Source organism: Ranitomeya imitator, chromosome 2, assembly GCF_032444005.1.
Source record: "Ranitomeya imitator isolate aRanImi1 chromosome 2, aRanImi1.pri, whole genome shotgun sequence".
NCBI lineage: Eukaryota > Metazoa > Chordata > Amphibia > Anura > Dendrobatidae > Ranitomeya > Ranitomeya imitator.
In genome coordinates, this window is record NC_091283.1 from 477,276,578 (window position 1) to 477,302,775 (window position 26,198).

Here is a 26,198-nt window from a genome sequence, read left to right on the forward strand (position 1 = left end):
GTGATTTGCACAGTCCTGGCCACGTGCCAACTAGAGGACTCCAATGGCATCAACAGCTTCAAATACCTGATTGCTACTTGTCAGCTGCTCTCTTAATCAGATGAATTTATGTGGCAGAAACCTTCCTCGTTATGCCTTTATCTACACATACCCAACTGTGCTCTGTATCAGCAACAAATCTCTTCATAGTGCTATGACCCCTCATGTTTTTATGAAATGTCAAATTTTGTCCCACCTTGTCCAAGGCATTGCACTGTTTGAAGCTTTTCAGCAGCAGAGAGATTGATTTTCTTTCCCATATTGCTTGAAACCTGTAGCCTGATTACTAATGTGGAAAGCCCTTCTTAAATCGTTTTCCTCTAATTCGGCTCATCTGGCAGACTAATTATCACAGATGTTTGAGATTGACTTCTGTGATCCAAAGAGCCCTGAGACACAATACCTTCCATTAGTTTATTTGAAAAAAACAAACAAACAATAAATTACATCTTTATTATAGTAAAATCTAATTTGCTTAATAATTTACTTAGAACTTAGAGTGTATGGTGAATTTCAAGGGGTTTTCCAGAAAAAAAATTATAGATAAAGCAGCTTAAAATATTAAGTTATACAAATTTAGTAATATAGTTTAATTAGCTCTGGAGTCTTTGATTCACTGATAACTGCCCAAATCCATATTGCTAAATTTCATGTTCAGTGGGAAACTTCTCACTGCTTAATTCAATAGCTAAGCTCCTTTATCACATATAAAGAGAATGTGGCTGGCTTAGCTATAGATATGAATAGCCGTCCTCCTTTACACCTGCTCTGCTCAAGAAAGCCCCTTTAAATATCACTTGTGATCACTGATATGTGTGTAGAAAACCACACATGCTGGATAGAGTATGACTATTGCGATATTTGTTTCATGCTTTTCTATGTACGGTAATAGAGTATGGTGCAGACATTAGTAATCATTAATGTTCATTGTTGTGTTTTTCTGTTTTCTTCTTGTAGCTGATGTACCTCCCATCTCCGTGGGGTGTTTGTCGATTTTCCGACCTGGGTTCGGACTTTTTCCCAGTATACAGCATATCAGCATGCAGGATTGACTGTGAGACCAGATACATTGTCGAGAACTGCAACTGCAAAATGGTACACATGCCAGGTGAGATGGGCAACTACAGAATTCTCTGCTTGGGATAAAACCATTGGGATGTTTGCTTCTGCAAGATTGTGTGCTGTACAATCTAGGAGCTATCTGATGACATGTCAGTAATGAGTGTTGTCTCTGTGTTTCTAGGTGATGCTCCCTTCTGTACACCAGAGCAGTACAAGGAGTGTGCGGAGCCGGCCCTCAGTGAGTCATGCACCTCACAATAACACACACAGCCGCACACCATGCACACACAGACCTCTAGGTATCTTCAATTTTTATGGGATGGAAACGCTAGTATTACTCTGTACCGCTGGATAAATAAATGATGTGTAGATGATCCTGTTCCTTCTAGCTATAGACCTGAATGAGTGGTTAGACTGATTCATTGGGGGCACATTTAGCAAACTAAACATGATTTAAAAAAAAAAATAAAGGCAGAAGTCAAGTGCACCATCTTAGTTTAGAAAATGATCATGGCTATGAAAAGCAGGTGATCTGAATGCAACAGCAGAGGCAACAGGCGTGATCAGCAATCTACTTCTACTTTATTCACTTAACAGGGTTAACACAAGAACAATATTCATGGTATCATTTACAGGCAGCAGGCAATTATATGCATAGAGATATATTGGTTAGTACACTATGAGAGATATGTTCTTGAGATCAGCTCGGTGTCTGCAGTCCAACCTTGGTCTAACCAGGAAGGGGGCAAACACTGTATTTAGCAGGAACAGTTTCTAGAGCACCCTTGCAGCTTTCTAGGCCCTGACAAAGTCTAATAACACTTTCTGGACCACATTTGCATCAGCCAGGCACTAAATCATCTGCAAACTCCCCCAACCCACACCCGGTACTGAGATTCTGTGCTGAAAACAATGGCCCTGCTCACTCGCATCTTCCGATCACCAGCTGATGTGAGAGTCTCTGGTAGCATATTCTTCTGGTATCCTCGGTTCTTGACCGCCAATGGGCATCTCCTCGATTTGGTAAAGTGGAGGAGGCTGGTTCTTGACTCTTGGCTGATGTTGTCTGGGTTCCGGGTCTTGACCGGCGTTACTCTGGTCTTCGGTACTTTGCCAGGGTAGTCTGGATCTCGGGCCTCGACTGCAGTTGCCCAAATCTCGCTCACTGGCTCACGATGTCCCGCCTGTATCGCTCTTCAAGCATGTCCCAGTAACTCAGCCGTGGCATCTCTCTGGCCTAGTTTGGATCTAGTTACAGCATTCCACTTCAGCGGAGCATGGATCTTCCTCACAACTCAGGCCTTCTTCGGTATCTGGCCTCTCCCAGACTCTTCTGTGGCAATGGTGGCTGCAAGCCCACCTCGCAGGCATATGACCTGCACTGGTGCAGGTTCTGGAACCAACTGCTCTTCTCACCCTGGCCAGGCCTTTTATATTCAGGAAGTCCTTCCTGTATGTCACCTGATCAGGTTCAACAGGCAAATTCACTCCCCCTGCAAATCTCCCAGCACAATTTGGTTCCGGCTAACACAATTCTTTCTTTTTTCCTTTCACGAACAGTTTCACCCACCAGATGGCTGTGTTTGCTTATAGATACTCAGTCTCTTTTCCATCTCTCTACAGCTAAACTATTTGGAATTATTTGGGAGCCTACGTCGCCCATGATTCCATTTCTAATTGATTCAATTTTGAAATCTTGACCTCCCCACCACAGCCTTCACTTTAGTCTTTACCATAACATTTACCACAGTCTTCACAGCAGCCTTAAGCACAGATGTCACCACAGGCTTTGTAACAAATTTCACCACGGCCGTCACCACTAGAGATGGGCAAACCTGTGGATGTTCGAGTCTGCAGGTTCAGCCGAACAGTTAAAAAAATGTTATTTTTGGGTTTCAGAGCAGTACCTGGACCTGGACCCCATTCACTTGAATGGGGGTCCCGAACATCGAGTGTTTGTCATGCACATGACAGTTTGGCAGTGTGGCAAACACTGCTTCTGATTGGAGGTAAAATCATCAAAGGTCCAGTCACTGGCATAGACTGATGGGGCTACTTCTCCCATCAGCCTACGAATGCTGCCGATAATAACAGCAAGAGAAGGTAGTGGCTGATGGGAGTATTCATCAGCTGGCACTTGCGCAAGAAATAAGTAATTAAAAAAAGGCTTAGATTTCCTAGTCTTTTTGATAACCAGCTAGGCAAAACTTAATCTGGTTATCAAGCATAGACGGGCTGGTATTCTCAGGCTGGTAAGGTGCCATGGATATTGCCCCCAACCCTAAAAATAGTAGCTCGGAGCCGCAGAGAAAAGGCTCATCTATAAGATGCACCAATTCTGATGAAAGACTTTGTACTTGCTGTATGTTTATTTACGATATAACTATAGGATTAGTAATGGATAGGCATCTTATAGTCGCCTCTCCATTATTAAGCTGTGGGCTTGATGTCACCAGACAATATAAAGGTGACAGCAAACTCACAAATATGAACTCCACTTGCCACCGCTACAAAGCAATTGGAAGAGCCAGGCAAAGCGACAGTATTGGCTCATCTAATAGATGCACAATTCCTGGGCATCTGTGGGCTGCTGTTTTTAAGCTGGGGGGGTCAATATCCATGGCCCTTACCTGCCTGAGAATACTAGTCCCCAGCTGTCTGCTTTACCTTGGCTGGTTATCAAAATTGGTGAGGACCCCATGCCGTTTTTCAAAATTATTTATTTAAATAATTAAAAATATGGCTTGGGGACCCATTTATTTATCATAACCAACCGTGCTGAAGCTGACAGCTGAGGGTTGCAGCCCACAACTGTCAGTTTTGCCTGGCTGGTTATAAAAATACAGGGGAACCCACGCCATAGTCCCGTCAGCCCATGCCAATGACTGGAGGTAAACTTTTTACTTCCAATCACAGCTGCGGGCTACGTGGCTGTGTGACCAGCAGTAATGACCAAAATAAATTTTTGCTGTTCTGTCAGGCACATGACAGCTCGAGAAGCACCCGGTATTTGGTGGGTAGAACTCGAACAGGAACAGATTTCACGGTGAAGTCCTTTTTCGGTGTCCACTCCCGAACAGTAAGTGTTCAGTACAGACGCCGAACTTTACTGTTTGGGTTAGCCAATCTCTAGTCACCACATCCTTTACTACAACCTTAACCACAGCCATTACCACAACTTTTATCACGACTTTCACAGAAGCCTTCAACACAGCCTTTACCACAGGCTTCACCACATGCTTTACTACAGCATTTACCACAGACTTCACCACAGACTTCGGAACAGACTTCACTACAGCCTTTACCACTGCCTCCACTGTAAATTTCTTATTCACTATCAGGAGAATGGGCATCCTCAATTCCAGGTGGTAATCTTTATAAATATCAGCTGCTTACCTTTCCCACAAGGTATATGACTAGCTTTCCCCTTATGAATACAGTCATGCACCCTTCTTCCATTTACAAGTGGCAACTGCTTGCTTGTTTAAGAAATTGCTACCTATTAAATGCCAGTTTTTGCTATGTACATGTTATCATCACTCTTACACAGGAAGAGGGAGTAGAACAGCACAAATAAGTATAGTATAAGGGTCTCTGCACCTCTCACCCACTGGGGAGATTGAGTGGCAAGGGGAGAAGCGCACACATTACTGTACAGACAGTCAGTGCTTGTGAGCCACTGCAAAAAGAGAAGAGGAGCCATCTGATAAAAGTGTGCAACATCATAAATGTATTTTGAGATGGAAGCCCCTTAAATAATTTCCTCTTCCCTATTACATTGTAGATCTTATGTTATGAGAACTCGGGCCTCGGATCTCTCCTCTCACTACATTTCTTACTAATACCTATCAATCAGTGTGTGGATCCTGAAAAAGGGAACCTTGTTGATCCCAAGTTCTTATGACATAATTGATAAATCTCTCCTCTCACTACGTTACTTAATAATACCTATTAATCAGTGTGGATCCCGAAAAAGGGAACCTTGGTGATTCCAAAAAACATGAGGTTCCTAGTTCTCTCTTTAGATTAGTTTCACATATCGAACAGAGCCTCCAACTTAAACGTGAACACAGCCTAAGTCCTTAATTTGTATTTCTCATTTCTGAATTTGGTTCAATAAAACCACATGAAAAAGTGCTAGAGGCTGAGCATGAACATTGAAACTGATGAGAGTTATGGATAGGTACTGTATATTTACTCGCAGGAGTCCCTTTAAAGAGATTTTCTAGTTCTAAATGTAGCCTGCACATAAAGTATTTAGCCACTATCCACGTCAAGAGCTTAAGATATTGATAATCAATCCTTAGGACAGATCAACATAAGATCAATGGGGTTTCAACAACCTGCAGCCCCACCAACCAGCAGTTTTCATCCAGATGTAAATGTTGAAAGTTTCCCAGATACTGCTGCTCAGATCCAACACATTTCAGTAGGAACTGACCTGCAGTACTCAGGAATGGCTACTACATAGCGAACAGAGATGTACCGTTCACCATTTACATCCAGCTGTTGGCACTGCTGAAAGCGGCTAAATCTGTAGGGATCTCAGGGGGCAAGCTCCAATGATCTGCTATTCATGATCAACATCTTAAACCTGGAAACCCTGTAAAGTGTATAGTGACAGTGTACTGTATGCGCAGCTTATTCTTAGAACAGAAACCAGTACTATCTAGTTTTTGGAATCGGTCGTGGCCCTTGCTGCTGGATCCATACTCTTCTGATGTTCTTTACTTACACAAGCAGACTTTGACCTTGCCACTTAACATTTAATTGAGCTGGATATAATCGGTATCTTTCTCCCTAGTATAATATGGTGCCACCTCCTGGTGGCACCGCACTCATTAGCTATTCATATCCTGGAAAATAACGTATTTAATATGTATGGATACAAGGAATGGTGTCTTCTGTGTTATACAGTGCCTATCTGATGAAATCTCTTCTTAGTGCTAATAACCCAACATATCACACAGCCTGATTATGTGATTCTTGTCATTAGCACCTCTGTCTGTAATTCATCTTGCTCACTCATGTAAATCGTCCTGCTTTTCTTAAGGTTTATTATTTGGCTACAACTCCATAATTAGGATGCAATTATTTCTGTCCTAAATCCGTTTTTTCCTCATTCACTGTTATAATTATTAGTGCGTCTTTTCAACGCAGCTTCTGAGAATTTAATTATATCTGATCATCATTCAATAAAGGGAGAAACAAAGAGCTTGACTTTCTCAACCCCTGATCGATAGATTACGTCTCTTTTCTTCCTTTATCTTCCTTCAGATGAAGCATAAATTTTACCGTTCCACAATTAGCTCATTTTACATAAAAGAAGAACCATTGTGATGACAGATAATGAGCAGTGGATCATCTCCATTAACCTGTCATCCTCTTCACAATGACGTTTTGTACTTATGGCCTTGTGTGCACAGAGCTATGTCTCAAGTATACAGCTTGTTATGGGTTTATACTGTAGCTCTGTGCACCCCAAAATCTAATACTGAGCCATATAGAGTTTTTCATCTGTTTGGTCTATTAGGGAAAAGAAACTGGTTCATGATCCATTGTATGGTAGCTCATGGAGACACCACAACACAGGATAAGAAGGACTTCGTGTAGCACTGTAAAGGATCCATCTACAACTGATTAGCTGTGTACAGCCATGAAACCTTAAAGGGTTTTCCATTTAATGACCTCTGACCTCTCTTGACAAGCGTTCTGTTAATAGCATCCACCATTCCTGGGTCCAGCATCAGCTTTCTGTCTCTGTTCCGGTCTTGGTGTACTGGTTGCAGCGGTGACATCACATCTACAGAGTACATCACTGCTCCAGCAAATCACTGAAGTCAGCGTCTTGTGCCTTTTACATTGACAAAGCTGCTGAACTAAGTGATTGGCTGCAGCGCTGATGTTAACTGTAGACATGACATCACTGTTGCAAACCAGAGCAGGGACACAGAGTCATCAGTGAACCTGAGGGGAGCGAGAAGTATCAGATTTTATTATTTTATTACGATTTTGGTCAAGTCCATAAGTGGAAAACACCTTTAATTTAAAGACTTCAGTGCACTATTTCTACCTAAATGAGAACCAGTGATAGGTCTCATAGACATATATGAGAGAGCTGCAAATATGGAGTCATTGTCCACTTAAAGGAATGGAAGTTATGAAAACCTGCGGGTGAAAATACTCATCTCGATAATGTATAAATTCCTTTACCAACAACACATCCAGTTTTGACATTGGCATTTTGGAAAGTTTTTCCCAAACTACTTAAAAGCATGGTGGTGGCTTAGGCCTCTTTCACATTGCGTTTTTGCTCATGTTCAGTGGTCCCGTCAAGGCTTGCATCTGAATCCCAAGCAAAACAGGATTCAGGTGTTAGTACCAATGGGGCTATTGACTATAGTGGTACAGACAGAGTCAACATGTGCTTTGTCATGCAACATTTTCAGACATATACACCTACTGGAGGCAGACACTCAGATGCAGTATACTACGTCTAAATGTCCACCTCCAGTAGGCACATACGCCCAAAAATGATACACGACAGAGCACACGTTGACTCTGTGGTCACCATTATAAACAGTGACCCTATCACCACATACGCCCAAATTCCAATTTTACGGGGAGTTTTGATGCAAGTCTTGATGGGATCACTGAAAGTGGGCAAGAACGCAATGTGAAAGCACCCTTAACGGTAGGTTCTAATCAATAAGCACCTCATTGTGCACAGAAGCGTAATGCAACCATGTGCATGATCAGTGAGACTGTCCATGGAAGTTTTCCTCCATATACTGTATATATTTGTGCAGTAAACTAAACCTCTGATGGTCATAAATGTAAATCTATAAAAGGATCAATATTGGGAATCTTAGGATGTTTACTGGTTTATCATTTTTTGTAAGAAAATAATAAATGATTCATTTAAAACCATGATAACTATAATGTGTCAACTTCTCTGCCGTATACTGTAAACCAGTGTGAAAAAAAATCTACGGAATAATTCAATAATCTCGGCGTCACCACCCATCAGTGTCCTCCATCCAACACACAACCATTACAGTTGTCATGCTCCCTTTCCACTATACAGGTTTCCTTCATTTGTCATTTGCATAGATTCTCTTACAAACACGTGTGCAGCCGAGAGGTAGAAATCAATTTCCGGTAATCAATCTTTCCCTGTTTCTGAAGGTTTACTTACAGAGAAGGATGGAGGATTCTGTATGTGCACAATACCCTGTAATCTTACCAGATACAACAAGGAGCTGTCCATGGTGAAAATCCCTAGCAGGACATCTGCCAAGTACTTGGAAAAGAAGTTCAACAAGTCGGAAAAGTACATTTCGTACGTATGTGTGATAAATATGAGATGATGATGATGCAATAGTAAGGTTGAGAATGAAATCTACCAGGGAATCTAGCATTTATAAAGGATCTGCTAGAGCACAGTTATAAACATGAGATATGATTGCTTGAAGTTGTAGGCTGCACGACTGGGACTGTAATTACGATACGTTCGCTTCTAATTTCTGTCATGTGCAATATTGATCAAAGACCTTGTGTTGAGTCAACTCACCATCTACATCAATCTCTACATACTAAGAGGTTAAAATAGTGGCAAATCTGGCTATATTAGAGATGAGATGATCTTTTGAAATTAATTTTTTTTTACTTCGACAGATTTTTCCACAAAATTTGATTTGTGGTGAAAAAAGTTGTGTGAATTAATATTGGAAAGCTTGTAATTGCTGACAAAATACACATGGGTAGCTTATGCTCTACAGGGAAGAGAGGACCCCACTGACCATAAGAACTTCCACACTACAGTAGAGAGAAAGAACCTGACTGACCATAAGAGCTTACACACTACAGTAGAGAGAGAGGACCCCGCTGACCATAACAACTTACAATATACAGAGGAGAGAGAGAGAACTTCACTGACCATAAGAGCTTATATTATACAGTGGAGAGAGCGATACAGAGAGAGGATCCTGCTGACCATAAGAGCTTACACACTACAGGAGAGAGAGGACCCTACTGACCATAAGAGCTTCCACACCACAGTAGAAAGAAAGAACCTGACTGACCATAAGAGCTTACACGCTACAGTAGAGAGAGAGGACCCCGCTGACCATAAGAACTTCCACACTACAGTAGAAAGAACCTGACTGACCATAAGAGCTTACACATTACAGTAGAGAGAAAGAACCTGACTGACCATAAGAGCTTACACGCTACAGTAGAGAGAGAGGACCCCGCTGACCATAAGAACTTCCACACTACAGTAGAAAGAACCTAAACTAATGAAAATGCAGTGACACATAAGTATGGTCACCTGTAAACGGTACTATGTATATACAGCATGTTATACTCTACAATTAGGTAGGTTACCATCAGAAGTTTGCAAGATACAGAATAAGGGAGAAAAAAAAAATTCTACAGCCAAAACTAATGAAAATGCAGTGACACATAAGTATGGTCACCTGTAAACGGTACTATGTATATACAGCATGTTATACTCTACAATTAGGTAGGTTACCATCAGAAGTTTGCAAGATACAGAATAAGGGAGAAAAAAAAAATTCTACAGCCAAAACTAATGAAAATGCAGTGACACTGCATTTTCATTAGTTTTGGCTGTAGAATTTTTTTTTTTCTCCCTTATTCTGTATCTAGTAGAAAGAACCTGACTGACCATAAGAGCTTACACATTACAGTAGAGAGAAAGAACCTGACTGACCGTAAGAGCTTACACATTACAGTAGAGAGAAAGAACCTGACTGACCATAAGAGCTTACACGCTACAGTAGAGAGGACCACACTGACCATAAGAACTTCCACACTACAGTAGAAAGAACCTGACTGACCATAAGAGCTTACACACTACAGTAGAAAGAGAGAGAGAGCCCCGCTGACAATAAGAACTTAACAATATAAAGAGGAGAGAGAGAGAACTTCACTGACCAAAAGAGCTTACATTATACAGTGGAGAGAGTGATACAGAGAGAGGATCCTGCTGACCATAAGAGCTTACACACTACAGGAGAGAGAGGACCCCACTGACCATAAGAACTTCCACACTACAGTAGAAAGAAAGAACCTGACTGACCATAAGAGCTTACACATTACAGTAGAGAGAAAGAACCTGACTGACCATAAGAGCTTACACGCTACAGTAGAAAGAACCTGACTGACCATAAGAGCTTACGCATTACAGTAGAGAGAAAGAACCTGACTGACCATAAGAGCTTACACGCTACAGTAGAAAGAACCTGACTGACCATAAGAGCTTACACATTACAGTAGAGAGAAAGAACCTGACTGACCATAAGAGCTTACACGCTACAGTAGAGAGAGAGGACCCCACTGACCATAAGAACTTCCATACTACAGTAGAAAGAACCTGACTGACCATAAGAGCTTACACGTTACAGTAAAGAGAAAGAACCTGACTGACCATAAGAGCTTACACGCTACAGTAGAAAGAACCTGACTGACCATAAGAGATTACACATTACAGTAGAGAGAAAGAACCTGACTGACCATAACAGCTTACACGCTACAGTAGAGAGAGAGGACCCCACTGACCATAAGAACTTCCATACTACAGTAGAAAGAACCTGACTGACCATAAGAGCTTACACACTACAGTAGAGAGAGAGGATCCCACTGACCATAAGAACTTACAATATACAGAGGAGAGAGAACTTCACTGACTATAAATTTGACCTGTACTTGAACCTTGATCCACGGGTCGATTTGCTCATCTCTGATCTATGTATGGGGATGCACATTGCTCTTCATGGTGATTTCAATCCTCACAAAAAAGTTCTTTTAATTGGCCTCACACTTTTCACCGTTTTTTGTCATGCCCCCATTCAACTGATGGGTTTCAGCAGTGGAGCCGATTGCTTTCAGAGTCTTACATTACATTACTGCAGAGCTACATGGTGCGGTGACATGTGTTGTGCCACAGCAATTCTCGAAAAATTGCAACAAAAATTTTTTGTGCAACTTGTCTGCGACTTGCTATTGTGCAACTATTTTAAAGCGCTGATTTTGCTGTAAATAAAACATCCAAGTTACTGACATATCACAGTCGCGGGTGACTTGCATTGAAGTCTATGGCAAGTGGGTTGTGTGATTTGAGAGCAATGACAGAAAATCCAATGCATTTTTGAAACATGAGGCTATGTGTCCCAGTCTTAGTATATCACGGGTTGCAATGTCATTATATAGGAAATCATTACATCCATTATTGCGATGTGCCTCTGTGATTTCAGTTTTGCCGACACATTAAGCCGTGAAGTTTAAATAGTACAAGTTGTAGAGACTTACAGACTTACAGAGGTATGATGAGACATAGACTTGGTTATTAGAGGAACAATGGGTGAATGCTGGGAAGTAGCCACAGAGGAGCAAGCAGGCCATTTGCAGGAGTGATAAAGGGGGTGATCTAAGAAAAGGGTAAAGAAATCCAGCTCCAGTATGAAAAATATCAAAAAATTTATTCAAACATCTAAAAATTGGAATAAGAGCTTGCAAATGACCAGCAAAATCGTTTAAGCAGCAGCCATAGATGACTGAACGCGTTTCAAACAACTTCTGTGCTCTTAATCTTGGTACTGAAGACCAAGAACACAGAAGTTGTTCGAAACGCGTTCAGTCATCTATGGCTGCAACTTAAACGATTTTGCTGGTCATTTGCAACCTCTTGTTCCAATTTCTAAATGTTTGAATAAAGAATTTTTTGATATTTTACACCCTGGAGCTCGATTTCCTTACCCTCTTCTTAGATTTTTCACGTCCTGGCAGTGATGTCATCTCCGTGCTCGGATGGTATTACCACAGAGATTCAACTTCTAATGGGTGAGCTGAAATAACCTTTCTTTGCAGATAACAAGCCACTTTTCTTGGACTGTGATATTTAGATATAGGCCAGCATCACACTTGCGTGTGCAATGCGAGAAACTTGCGCAAGTCTCTTGCATCAATACCCGGCACTGCCGCCGGCGGTTCGGATCGGAGTGTTCAGCTGCATAGAAATACATGCATCCGCAAAGTCCGGTCCTGAGTGCTGGAGGCAGTGCCGGCTATTGATGCGAGAGACTCGCACGGGTTTCTCGCATTGCACACGCAAGTGTGACACCGGCCATAGGGTGAGGGCAGTACATTTAACCTTTTGCACAAGGTGAAGGAAACCTTAGGGTGTGTTTACATGGACTGACCAACAGCACTAAATGATCACCATTGGTAGACTTTTATCGATTGACAATTGTTTAATAGCCTGTTTGCGCAGTTAGACCAAAGTAAACAATGCTTATCGAGGTTGTCATAGTTCTCGGCAGTACGAGTCCTCCTTACACAGGACGATCCACTGCTGAGAACAACGACCTCTTTCTCTGCTCAATTATCATTTCACCCAGCGAGCGAATGTTTTTCATCAGGTGATCGACAGCCTGGGTACACTGAAACTTGCTCTCTTATGAACGCTTGTAAACAGTAATCTTTCAGTGTAAATGCAGCCTTAGCTACCGCTTTGTGAGAATGTGTTGAGTTGACAAAACCTTTAACCTTGACAGCTGATATACTGTAGCCATTATTGTCTCAGCCCTCATATTGGAAATGATGCCTCATGCATCATTCAGGATAAGATTGGTTTGGTTTAAAGTATGGCAGCACTGCGTATTCAGATTCTTCTAGATAAAATGATAAAATGCTATTGTTTTCTTGCCTCGTTACAGGGAAAATATACTGGTCCTGGATGTGTTCTTCGAAGCTTTGAACTATGAAACCATAGAGCAGAGGAAAGCCTACGAGGTGGCTGGACTGCTTGGTAAGTTTATTCTGTACATGGCAATATAAGGTGAACAGGAGCATGAAAAACATATGTCCAGAGGGTAGTGACAAGAGTAAAAAGATCTGAATCATGCTTGTAATGGTGCTTCAATGCTCATTAAATCTTTACCTTTCTGGCAGAAATCCATTTTGCCGTTTTACAGAACTCCATAGATGAAATTAATTGCAGTGGGGTGGGGTGGGCTCTGCATTCGCCCACTTTTCTGCCTTTTCTCCTCCCGCTGTCTGCCTCCTGTCTCTGACTGACATGAGAGACAAGATGACAAGAGATCTGTAAGGTGCAGCACCCGCCAACTGCACTTACAACTCATTAGCATACAATTTCATCCATTTCTCTAAAGGACCAAAATATATTACTATAAGAAAGGTAAGGATTTCTTCAGCATTATGGCACCTTTATATAATTAGTTTTGGATATAAAATCCTGATGACAACGCCTCTTTAAGGGTGATTTAAAGGGACTCTGTCACCTGAATTTGGAGGGAACAATCTTCAGCCATAGAGGCGGGGTTTTTGGGTGTTTGATTCACCCTTTCCTTACCCACTGGCGGCATGCTGGCTGCAATATTAGATTGAAGTTCATTCTCTGTCCTCCGTAGTACACGCCTGCGCAAGGTGCAATCTTGCCTTGCGCAGGCGTGTACTATGGAGGACAGACAATGAACTTCAATCCAATATTGCAGCCAGCATGCAGCCAGCGGATAAGGAAAGGGTGAATCAAACACCCGAAAACCCCACCCCTATGGCTGAAGATTGTTCCCTCCATATTCAGGTGACAGAGTCCCTTTAAGGCCGGGGTCACACACAATGTATAAAAAAATCTGTCCAATTTTGTCTGCTGAGAATCGCACAAATGTTCTCCGCATGGTTATCTGTATCTCATACGTGTGCAATGCCAGGATGCGTTTTTTTCTCGAAAGAGTATCCGTGTGTCATCCGTATGGTGAGATTTTCTCACACTTGCAAAATAAGCAAATAATGTCTGAGCCTTTCCTGTCACCTGCCCAATGCCTGAGAATTTCTCTTAAGTCACACTGATGGTCCGTGTGCTGTGCGATTTTTTTTTTCTCGCACCCATAGACTTGCATTGGCGTTTCTCAGCTGAGATATGCGGACAATCGCAGCATACTGCGACTTCACTTGCAAGTGTAATACAGACGAGAAAAAAATGGATGATGGGAGCTGCCCCATAGATTAACATTGGGCCGAGTGTTATGCGATTTTTTCTCGCTTAACACTCATTCGTATTACGCTGTAGTGTGACCCCGGCCTAACACATAGAATTTTTTGAAAAACTGCACTGCAGCTTTGGTCCAGTATTTGAGCTAAGGACAAAATTGGATCTATCAGGTAGGAGAAGTAAAAGTCCTTAAGTAATTTACATTATAATTGAATTTAGGCTTTGGCTAAAAAAAAAAAAAATGTTTAAAAAATGCATTGAAAATTGGCACAAAAATTGCTCTATTTTTCCCCACAACCACAGAAAAACCCTACTGTATGTGAAACAATCCAATGCTCTTCTATAACCTATGAGGTGTGGTAATATTGTTTACCACTTGTGAGATACCTATGGTGACTATAGCACATCTTCCCTGCAGGTGACATTGGGGGTCAGATGGGGCTGTTTATAGGAGCGAGTATTCTGACTATCCTGGAACTATTTGACTACATTTATGAGGTGAGTAACATGATTTTCTGCTTTACACATTACATGATTTCTCCTCTTTCTCCACTCAGTATGTGTTGTTTCCGCAGTATATGGTGGTGTCATCAGAAATGGGTTTGACCTGGTTACTTTACTCTATTTACAAGGTGCATTAACATTCAGTTTGTTCTCCAGGCTTCCATTTGTGAGCTATAAATTGCCTACATGTTGTGGTGAAATAGCCTGTAGTCTGCTGACATGTACAGAGGACCTACGCAAAGACCTATGTTAAAAAAAAAAAAAGTATATAAAGAAATGGCTTGTATGACCAATCCCCATATGTACGGACAAGTATTCCTATCACTGAACATGATCTGCAAATTAGAAATGACTAACATCATTGAATTTATCAGAGATGGAACGACCACATAAACAACGTAAACATCATTTATGAAAATGATATGTTTAGTCATGTGAGAAATCGATACGCTCATTAAAATGAAGGCAAGCTCATCAATTGTCTCTGAGTGGTCCTGGCAGGTAAACTTCCAGGGATTCTGCTTAATTAGCACAGCATGGAGTGTGGTTATAGACTTGTGCCCCCATTATTGTAATACAGCGAATGATAACAGACCTTGTCATTGCCCGATCTAGAAATAAATTATACACAATGGTATAGTTACTCAAATCAGTTTGAAGAAACAATTTTGCATGTTTCCCTCCCTCTGCACTCATAAAAACATAGAAGATTGCGGTAAAAAATACTGTCCTGTTTATTTTTCCATCCTTTGATCCTGTGCACTCTTCTTAATAGATGTAGTGCTTCATAGGTTATTGGAAAGATCAACAGGAGCAAGTACACAGTTGCTGCAATACAAACATCCATATACGAACAACAGCATTATGCAAATATCATATATATATTAATTCCAGTTTTGATTCATACTTAGAAACATTAAGTTCTTTGTGCACATTTTGATCAAAGTGTGTAAGTCCATTTGCTTACAACAAGGTGACATCTATTAGACCCTATACTAAGTCCTTATACCAAAGGTTTACCGCTACAAGTGTTTTATAATCGAGATGAGCGAGCACAAAAATGCTCGGATGCTCGTTACTTGAACCGAGCAATTCCTAATGCTAGGATGCTCATTTTGAGTAATGAGTATAATGGCAGTCAATGGGAAATTCAAGCATTTTGCCGGCAAACCTACAAGGAGGTCTGAGGGGCAGTGAAAATGTCATGAAATTGGCCTCTTCCTGAGGTATATAGAATCCATGGCCAACTTGGGCAGCATGGTGGCTCAGTAGTTAGCACTGTTGCCTTGCAGCGCTGGAGTCCAGTGTTCAAAACCCACCAAGGACAACATCTGCAAGGAGTGCATGTTCTTTCCGTGTTTGTGTGGGCTTCCTCTGGGTTCTCCGGTTTCCTCCCACATTCCAAAAACATACTGATAGGGATTTAGATTGTGAGCCCCATCGGGAACAGCAATGATAATGTGTGTAAACTGTAAAGCGCTGGAGAATTTGTTGGTGCTATATAAAAATAAAGATTATTATTTACTCACTGACCCCCAAAATACAGAGGACAGTCATTATAATCAAAGGCCCATTGGCCAATATAACAGTATGCCCAATAGGCCATGGGCATAATCCATGCGGTCCAACACAGTCTATAGAGTCCTGACCTGTCTAGATCATCATGTCACTCTTTTCCTCCCCTCTGTGCGCAAAAACAAACTGGAAGGGGGAAAACAAACTCCTCTGGCCGTCCTGGTCAACACTGGGACTCCTGGCACACTTTAGGACCTACAGCCCTCAGGAACGCAGAACAGTTCCTCAATGGTTCTTTTTTGTGCAACAGGCACAATTGCGCTTTACAGAGCCAAATCCTCTTCAATTGTCCGTTTCTTCTTTTCCTTCCTCGGGGGGCTAAGGGGATCGCCTCCACCTGATTCCTGGAGCACGATTCCCAAGAGCCTGGGCTGTAGGTGACCTGTCTTTGAGTAGTGCCGGAGCTCCCTTCCTTCTTAGATCACCCCCACAGTATACCATCAATGTTGCCCCTCCATTTTGAGGAACGTGACCCTGGTTCCAGATGTCAGCTCTTGCAGCCTTCAAGGCAAATGTTCTGTCTCTACTGCCCATTGGTTGAACAAGATGTGATGACGGGATCCAAACTTTGCTATGGACCCCATCTCTGCTGCTGGTCGTAAATAATGACCTAGCCATGGGAAGCCAATTCTTGGTACCTTGAGGCATGTCTACAGTGCTGGTCCTGGCTCGCCTCCTTCTCTCTTCTGACGAGCCTAGGCCCCGTAGTCCACTCACCAGTTGCTGGACCCCGGCTATCCCGTCCGCAGTCCGCAAGGATCCCAGTGGTGAAGGCCATGGTCTGGGTTCAGGTACTAGTGGTTCATGGAAAATGGCAGCTTCCACACCACAGGCTCCTGCCACCTCCGCTGTCTCTCAAGCTTGTTCTGGCCCCGATATTCCTACGGTTGCTCCATTGGGAGTCTCCGGATATTCTGCCATCTTTGTCACCCACTAATCATGTTACACTGTATGGATTATGGACTAATTCAACCAAGAAAGATTTTTTTTGTTCTTTTGCAGGTTTATACCACCGTAATGTAACACTAACCACAATAAACTCTATGAATAAGTTATTGCATACAGAAAAAAAATTTGAATGCTTTTTTGCAGTTTTATATACCACTGTAGTGTAACACTAACCACGTTAAACTCTCTGGATGACTAGTTAAATTCAGAAAGATTTTTTTTAACGTTTTCTTGCAGGTTAATAGCACTGTAATGTAACACTAAGCACGTTATACCGTATGGATAACCATAGAGTCAATTTTGTCATGCCCCCTCAAAAAAAAAGTTTGGTTACGTGCAACAACTATACATTTAACAACAGACAGCAAAGCTCTAAGCCATGGCTAGAGGCTGTATTCAGCCACTCTCCCTGGTCCTGAAACTTTCCCTAGGATAAGTTAATCCATCAATAAATAAACTTTGGATCCCAGAGTTTGGCCTCTTTGTTTGCAGACTTCTGTCCACCGAATGATAAATGTGTAAATTTCAAGAGACTGGCACAGCCACCGACTGGGCAGAGGAGCTGTTTATTCTGGGTGTGTGAGACTTTCATGTGCTTTGGGGATTACAGCCAAGGTCACCAGAAGAACATTAAAATATCGTAAAAATCCATGGAGGAAATATTACAGGAAAGATGCTGCCAAAACCGTCACATAGGATCTGCAGCTTCCATCATTCAGAAGGTGGAGCGGGCTATTAGCTGCCCGCAGCATGGATGCCAGCCTCAATAACTTGTGGATTTTTTTTCCATTTCCTATTACACAAAATACAAATCGAACATTAAATAAGACCATAACATTTGTGTTGGAAAGTTGGTTGCGTGGATCTGTTATTTCCTCACAGTAGCGAAACATAAAGGGGCGGCCATGATTACTTGTCTCACCCGCACGTTAGAAAGGTCGACACATAGCAGGTTCAAAACGTATAAGCTCCCAGTAGCCAGAGAGTAGGCAAGAAAATAGCAGAACTGTGAATACAGCTCTGGCTATTCACAGATCTACTGCAATGCAACAGATCATTTCTCTGTGACCGTGAATGATAAAAGGCTGCAAAAAGATGTGCAGCCTGAGAAATAGTGACAGCAAAGCATTTTTTTGACTGCAGCTTTGAATGTATTTGTAGTCACAATAAGTAGCTATTCCGCTCAAGGAGAGTAGCCATGTTATTATTATTATTTATTTATATAGCACCATTGATTCCATGGTGCAGTACATAAGATGGGGTTACATACAAATTACAGATATCACTTACAGTAAGCAAACTAACAATTACAGGCTGATACAGAGGGGAGAGGACCCTGCTCTTACGGGCTTACATTCACCAGGGTGGTGGGGATGGAGACAATAGGTTGAGAGTTGTAGGAGCTCTGGTGTTGGTGAGGCGGTAGCTTCAGTAGTGGTGAGGAGGCAGTGGGGTCAGTGTAGGCTGTAGGCTTTCCTGAAGAGGTGGGTTTTCAGGTTCCGTCTGAAGGACCCGAATGTGGTTGATAGTCGGATGTGTTGGGGCAAAGAATTCCAGAGGATTGGGGATATTCTGGAGAAGTCTTGGAGGCGGTTGGGTGAGGAGCGGATAAGTGTGGAGGAGAGAAGGAGGTCTTGGGAGGACCGGAGACTACGTGAGGGAAGATATCGGGAGATTAGTTCAGAGATATATGGATGGTTATGGATGGCTTTGTAGGTCAGTATTAGTAATTTGAACTGGATACGCTGATGGAATGGGAGCCAGTGAAGAGATTTGCAGAGAGGGGAAGCGGAGGAGTAGCGAGGAGAGAGATGAATTAGTCGGGCAGCAGAGTTAAGGATGTACTGGAGAGGTGCAAGGGACGGGTGTTAGCATGGAGGCCACAGAGGAGGGTGTTGCAGTAGTCAAGGCGGGAGATGATTAGGGCATGCACAAGCATTTTAGTAGATTGACGGTTGAGAAAAGGACGGATTCTGGAGATATTTTTGAGCTGGAGGCGACAGGAGGTGGAAAGAGCTTGGATGTGCGGTTTGAAGGACAGGGCAGAGTCAAGGGTTACTCCAAGGCAGCGGAGTTCCGGTGATGTAGTTAATTGCGATAGAAAAGTCAGGTATGGAAGATCTATGAGATGGAAGAAAGATGATGAGTTCAGATTTGTCCACACTGAGTTTGAGGAAGCGAGAGGAGCAGAAGTAGAATATGGCTGATAGACACTCCGGGATTCTGGACAGCAGAGAGGTGACATCTGGGCCAGAAAGGTAGATCTGAGTGTCATCAGCATAAAGGTGGAACTGGAATCCATGGGACGTTATGAGTTGTCCCAGGCCAAGTGTGTAGATTGAGAAGAGTAGGGGTTCTAGAACAGAGCCTTGGAGGACTCCAACAGAGAGAGGATGGGATGAGGAGGTAGTGGGAGACGCTGAATGTGCGGTTGGAAAGGTATGAGGACATCCAGGATAGGGCGAGGTCTTTGATGCGAAAGGAGGAGAGGATCTGTAGTAGGAGTCAGTGGTCAACTGTGTCAAAAGCAGAGGACAGGTCTAGAAGGAGGAGTACAGAGTGTTGTCTGTTAGCTTTGGCTGTAAGTAGGTCATTAGTGATTTTGGTCAGTGCTGTTTCAGTTGAGTGATGGGGCGGAAACCAGATTGTAGATTGTCAAAGAGCAAGTTAGATGAGAGGTGGGAGGAAAGTTCAGCGAGGACGTGCTGCTCCAGGAGTTTGGAAGCGAATGGGAGCAGCGATATTGGGCGATAGCTGGACATAGCTGTTGGGTCGAGGGTTGGCTTTTTAAGGATAGGCGTGATTGTGGCATGTTTGAAAGCAGAAGGGAAGGTGCCAGAAGTTAGTGATAGGTTGAAGAGGTGGGTTAGGAATGGGATAAGTGTGGTGGTGAGGTTGGGGAGGCGGTGGGAAGGGATGGGGTCAAGCGCACAGGTGGTGAGGTGCGCTTTGGAGAGGAGACAATTAAGCCCCCATTCAGTGATGATGGATAGGGAGGTTATGGGGTTTGGGCATTCGTCTGGTATACAAAGGGGTTGTGGTGGTTGAACAATGAAGACTTGCCTTGTTTGGTCGATCTTATTTTTAAAGTGTGTGGCAAAGTCCTCAGCAGAGATGAGGGAGGTTGGAGGGGGCAGTGGGGGGCAGAGAAGGGAGTTAAAGGTTTTGAATAACTGTTTGGGGTTTTAGATAGGGAGGATACGAGGGATGTAAAGTAGGCCTGTTTAGCAGAGGTGACAGGCAGATTTAAAAGCGAGTGTTGCCTGTTTGAATGCAGTGAAGTCGTCTTGCGAATGTGTTTTCTTCCAATACCGCTCTGCAACCCTGGACAGTTGCCCAAGCTTTTTAGTGGTGTTATTGTGCCAGTGTTGTCTATTGATACATCGCACTCTGCCATGAACGAGAGGGGCGACTGTGTCAATAGCTGATGCGAGACTGGCATTGTAGAAAGCAGTGGCACTGTCTGTGTCGTGGAGTGAGGATATGGATGCCAATGGTAGTATATAGTCAGAGAGCATGTGGAAGTCTAGGTGTGCAAGGTTTTTGCGGGGGTGCGCATGTTGCTGAACATGGGTGACATGTGAGGAGGACAGGGATGAGAAAGTGAGCAGATGTTGGTCGGATAGAGGGAGAGGGGAGGTGGTGAAGTTAGATAGAGAGCAGAGACGGGTGAAGACCAGGTCTAGGGTATGTCCGTCTGTGTGGGTGGCTGAGGAGGACCACCGAGTAAGTCCAAAAGATGAAGCAAGGGACAGAAGTTTGGAGGCAGTTGACTGAGGGGTATCAGTGGGGATGTTGAAGTCACCCATGATGATGGTGGGAATGTCAGCAGAGAGAACGAGAAAGTGAAGGAGCCAGGTGGAGAATTGGTCAGTAAAGGCAGTGGCTGGGCTTGGAGGTCGGTACAAGACTGCCACTTGGAGGTTGGAGGGAGAGTAGATGCGGAAAGAGTGGACTTCAAAAGAGGGGATGTTTCCATCCATTTCTGGGTGCTTCTTTGAAGAATGTTTGGGGTCATTGTCCTACAGGACAGGAGAAATACTTTCGGCCATGACTGTATATCTTGTAAATGCAAGCAATTTATTGCTTATTACATTTTTTATCCATTCTTGAGATATTAACTCTATTTTGTTTATCGTTTGTTACCTTGGAGGCCAACCTCCGCTGCTAGACAATAGAACATGTACAGTGCTTACAAGTATTTTTTCTATTGAGCTTGTAAGCACTGTTTTGAAACTGGCCGAGATCGCTGATGAGTGTACTGTTACCTCCTAATAGTGGCCAGCTCCAGTGTATTGTGTACAAGCCACAAAGTAGCGGCGGTCGGTCTCCTAGGCAACGAACTGTAAACAAAAGTGCTAATATTTGCAGCTGTTTTTGTGATATTAATAAGTAGTTACACATGGATACACATGATGAGAGCATTATACTGCCTCTGTACAAATCCCTAGTTAGACCGCACATGGAGTACTGTGTCCAGTTTTGGGCACCGGTGCTCAGGAAGGATATAATGGAACTAGAGAGAGTACAAAGGAGGGCAACAAAATTAATAAAGGGGATGGGAGAACTACAATACCCAGATAGATTAGCGAAATTAGGATTATTTAGTCTAGAAAAAAGACGACTGAGGGGCGATCTAATAACCATGTATAAGTATATAAGGGGACAATACAAATATCTCGCTGAGGATCTGTTTATACCAAGGAAGGTGACGGGCACAAGGGGGCATTCTTTGCGTCTGGAGGAGAGAAGGTTTTTCCACCAACATAGAAGAGGATTCTTTACTGTTAGGGCAGTGAGAATCTGGAATTGCTTGCCTGAGGAGGTGGTGATGGCGAACTCAGTCGAGGGGTTCAAGAGAGGCCTGGATGTCTTCCTGGAGCAGAACAATATTGTAACATACAATTATTAGGTTCTGTAGAAGGACGTAGATCTGGGGATTTATTATGATGGAATATAGGCTGAACTGGATGGACAAATGTCTTTTTTCGGCCTTACTAACTATGTTATTATGTTACTAGTTTAAATTGCAAAAAGTGCTTGTTTTTACAATATCTTGCTTAGGAAGTCTTACAGTCAAAGTGTTGTTCTCAGCAAAAAGGGATTGCAAATGTGCTATCTTCCAGGATAAAAAGCAGGTTCTCTAGTGCCACCCATAAGATAGGATATTTAGACTAACCAAGGGGGAAATACACTCGGCTGTTTTCGGGGGGTCTTCTCCCTTGTCAGTACAGAGCAGGGTACTGGTTTACATGGTGAGAGGCTTTTTTGACAGAGATCTAGGAGTAATGTTTCACCTTACAGAGACTGCCAGTTAGCTTAGGGAGTCCAAGCAGTGCTTTCTGGGAAAATGATTTGCAAATTTTCTTTCTTCCCATAGAAAACTGGCTCTATAGCACCATCTATCGGAAATGGCTACACTGTAAGTCAGTGTCCAAGTCTTAAAGGGAATTTGTCAGCAGTTTTTTTCTACTATGTAATCTGAGAGCAGCATGATGTAGGAGCAGATACTCTGATTCCAGTGATGTGTTACTTACTAGGCTGTGTTTTGATGTTTAAATACAATCAGTGTTTTATCAACAGGAGATTATCATTAGAGGACTAGGTGTCTCATGTCTCTTGGTCCAACCACCTCCTCCTCACCACTGATTAGCAGCTTTCTGATTATGCACAATGAACATTGAAAGCTGCCAATCAGTGGTGTGGGCGGGGTTTTGCACAGCTCAGCATTCTAAGTAAGCTCTGCTAGATCTGCAGCTGACAAAACTATGATTCTATAACAACTGCTGCACCCAGGTAACCAAGTGATACAACACTGGAATTAGGGTCTCTGTCCCTGCATCATACTGTGCTCAGATAGCATAGCAAAAATATGCTGTTTCCTTTTAAAAGTAACTTGCTGGTTACAAAAATGGTATTCACCTGCAAGTAAATAGTGTCCTGTGTAGCTGGCTTACAGGAGCAGTCGCTACAGGGGGAAAATGAAGTTTTATTTTCCCTGTAGCTACTCACTTCCAGTCTTTGGTGCAGTCCAGGAAGCGGATACAGTCACCGCTCACTACATGGTAATCATTCTCTAATCACTTCCTGGCACATTGATTGACAGCTCGCTCTCCAGTGTGTGTGCAGGACAGACTGCAAGCGAGTGTCTACAGGGAGGAAAAAACATCTTCATTTTCTCCAGTAACCTGACCAGATGTGATGTAAACATTCTTTTACCTGCAGATCACTACTGTATTTGCAGGTAAATAGCGCTTTTGTCGCTGACAGGTTCCCTCTAAGCTAGACTAGAGACTATATTTTGCCAAGCCAGAGTTGTCTCCATAATGCCTCTGTTTGCAGACAGCTGTTCCAGGCCTCTCATCAGTGCGAATAAGACTTGATGTAAGTCTCTTAGTAAACGATAAAGCTTTTTTGCTGTTGGGGCTACACTTTAATGTCCGTAACTCTTTACCCCGACTTGCATTACATCTTTTTCTATCTTTTAGTGGAGCACGATAAATTAAAAATCTATCTGATACAAACAGCAAAGTACTGGATTAGCCCTTATAAGGACTGTTAGTTTGATGGTTCAGCATCAGCACCAGTAGCACCAAGAGAGGGCTCTGATTAGTTAAACTGTGCACACACGGGCCTGGATAACTGCTCTCTCCCTCCAATCACAACTGTCCTTTAGCTGTACAATGGTATCAGTGAGCTGAGCGTGGCGGCGCCTGTACTTTTATAACCTTCACAGGTTATAAAATCACAGTAATGCCCCTTTAAAGATGGCTATGGCATCACAGTGACTGGCAGACAATCGCTGCATGCTTATTGGCTGTGTGATAGGCACCAAACATGTGTGCCAAGCACATCCGAGCACCCTGATACTTGAATAATATCAGAGTATCACCGAACACATTCACTCATCTCTACTTTATAAGCCTCAAATAAACTGGACAATTGGGTCCCAATAACAGTTTGCCTTGTCACTGGCAGATGAGGTCGCACATTTTGAACAATATGTGTGCCAAAATCTCGTTTTTACATGTAAACTAATAGTGGAAATCATGAATATGATATAATGTTCGCAAAGTGCATCTGCGTTTTCTTTGTAGATATGTGGTATCATTATGCAATGGGAGCAAGAATGCTGTGGCTGTAGTACATATGTCTATATTCAAGCACAATACAATAGCACTCTGCATACATTATATACATGACTTACGGTATTGATACGTAAGTAAAAACGTAAGGTTCTTTGAGCGCTTTTCGATCAAAATGTGTGAGTCCATCTGCCAGTGACAAAGCGACCTTTTGTCAAAACCAAAACTAAATGCGCACAAGTGAACCAGAGCCTAGATTGAAATGTGAACCTCACCTTTTAATTTTGTAGCAATAGTGGAATTCATGTATATAATGTAATATTAGCAGCGTGCTGTGGCATTGTGTTTGTAGAGATGGCGTCTCTCTAGAGGTCTTACATTAAAGACCCACCTCTCGTTGTGCCTGGGGCTCTGATGAATTGTGGAATTTGATCCCATCTAAAAGAGGTTGCCATGTTGTTGACAGATCGGCTTACACAATTTGATCAAAATGTGATCAAAATAGCTCACAGTTTTACATGAATAGAATTGTAGAAAATCATATAATGTTAGCAGAGCTGTGGTCTCACTCTAGTTCTCTGCAACGGGAGCACAATCTCTCTTTTCTGCTGGTTATGCCTCTAGCTATGCGGCCATGTATTCTGCTTGTGTGGCCACACTGTTATTCACATGAAAGCAGTCAGAAATCAAAACTCCTCAATACTTCAATTTAAAGGTCCTGCTAACACAGAACAAAGCACCACCATTGCTGTGCCCTATGTTATTGTAGATAAAAGCAGTAATTACAGCAATTGTGTTGTTACGTATGGGAATGGCTCAGGGAGAGTGCAGTACAGGGAAAATCATTGCTGCATGCAGCATGGAGAGATGCACAACCAACTTCTGTGAAATCATGCTGCTATATTGGTAAAATGAAGAACCCAGTGAGAAAAAAGTGATGGAGTCCGCCTGCATAGGACACATTTCTTAACCCCTTCACCCCGAAGCCTGTTTTCAACTTCCTGACCAGGCCATTTTTTTCAATTCTGACCAATGTCACTTTATGAGGTCATAACTCTGAAACGCTTCAACGGATCCTGGTGGTTCTGAGAATGTTTTCTAGTGAAATATTGTTCTTTATGGTAGTGGTAAAATCTCTTCAATTTGACTTGCGTTTATTTGTGAAAAAAACGGAAATTTGGCGAAAATTTTGAAAATTTTGCAATTTTTAAACTTTTACTTTTTATGCCCTTAAATTAGAGAGTCTTATCATACAAAATAGTTAATAAATAACAATACCCACATGTCTGCTTTACATTAGCACAATGTTGGAAACAATTTTTTTGTTAGGAAGTTATAAAGGTTAAAACTTGACCAGCGATTTCTCATTTTTACAAAATTTGCAAAACCATTTTTTTTTAGGGACCACCTCACACTCGAAGTCACTTTGAGGGGTCTATATGACAGAAAATGCCCAAAAGTGACACCATTCTAAAAAACTGCACCCCTCAAGGTACTCAAAACCACATTCAAAAAGCTTATTAACCCTTCAGGTGCTTCACAGGAATTTTTGGAATGTTTAAAAAAAATTGAATATTTAACTTTTTTTCACAAAATTTGTACTTCAGATCCAATTTGTTTTATTTTACCAAGGTTAACAGGAGAAATTGGATGCCAAAAGTTGTTGTACAATTTGTCCTGAGTACGCTGATACCCCGTGTGTGGGGGTAAACCACTGTTTGGGCACATGGCAGAGCTTGGAAGGGAAGGAGCGCCGTTTGTCTTTTCAATGCAAAATTGGCTGGAATTGAGATCGGACAGCATGTCGCATTTGGAGAGCCCCTGATGTGCCTAAACAGTGGAAACCCCCCAAAATTGACACCATTTTGGAAAGTAGACCCCCTAAGGAACTAATCTAGATGTGTGGTGAGCACTTTGAACCCCCCAAGTGCTTCACAGAAGTTTATAAT

General features: G+C 42.5%; 1 protein-coding gene across 2 annotated transcripts in view; it reads left to right on the forward strand.

Annotated features, from left to right (window-relative positions):
* ASIC2 (acid sensing ion channel subunit 2) overlaps positions 1–26,198 on the forward strand; it is a 1,423,043-nt gene that overhangs the window by 1,387,840 nt on the left and 9,005 nt on the right. For both annotated transcript variants that reach the window (XM_069751320.1, XM_069751319.1), the window contains exons 4-8: positions 997–1,147; positions 1,283–1,339; positions 8,290–8,443; positions 12,843–12,934; positions 14,556–14,635. In XM_069751320.1, coding sequence (XP_069607421.1) covers positions 997–1,147; positions 1,283–1,339; positions 8,290–8,443; positions 12,843–12,934; positions 14,556–14,635 — 534 coding nt within the window. The remainder of the gene's footprint in view (positions 1–996; positions 1,148–1,282; positions 1,340–8,289; positions 8,444–12,842; positions 12,935–14,555; positions 14,636–26,198) is intronic.